Here is a 294-nt window from a genome sequence, read left to right on the forward strand (position 1 = left end):
CGCTGGTGTCTCCCACAGAGAAGCAGCGCTCCTGCCTGCTGCCCCCCGACGACGGTCCCTGCCGCGCCCTGGTGCCTCGCTGGTACTACGACAGGTACACGCAGAGCTGCCAGGAGTTCACCTACGGGGGCTGCCACGGCAACGCTAACAACTTCCTCACCCTCGACGACTGCGAGAAGAGCTGCTGGACTATCAAGAGTGAGTCCGGGGACCGGCCCCGCCGCTCTCCTAAGTCCCCGGGGCCGACCCGACGGGGCCCGGTTCCCCCGAGTGCCCCCGGAGGGGCAGGGGGGG

The 294-nt window shown here is 69.7% G+C and overlaps 1 protein-coding gene across 1 annotated transcript in view; it reads left to right on the forward strand.

Annotated features, from left to right (window-relative positions):
* Positions 1–14: 14 nt before the first annotated feature.
* TFPI2 (tissue factor pathway inhibitor 2) overlaps positions 15–294 on the forward strand; it is a gene marked incomplete at its 5' end in the record, with an annotated part of 4,767 nt that continues 4,487 nt past the window's right edge. Inside the window, one exon of the mRNA XM_010082047.1 lies at positions 15–198. Within this exon, the coding sequence (XP_010080349.1) occupies positions 15–198 (184 nt within the window). The remainder of the gene's footprint in view (positions 199–294) is intronic.

Source organism: Pterocles gutturalis, unplaced genomic scaffold (genome assembly GCF_000699245.1).
Source record: "Pterocles gutturalis isolate BGI_N339 unplaced genomic scaffold, ASM69924v1 scaffold11209, whole genome shotgun sequence".
NCBI classification, from domain to species: Eukaryota; Metazoa; Chordata; class Aves; order Pterocliformes; family Pteroclidae; genus Pterocles; species Pterocles gutturalis.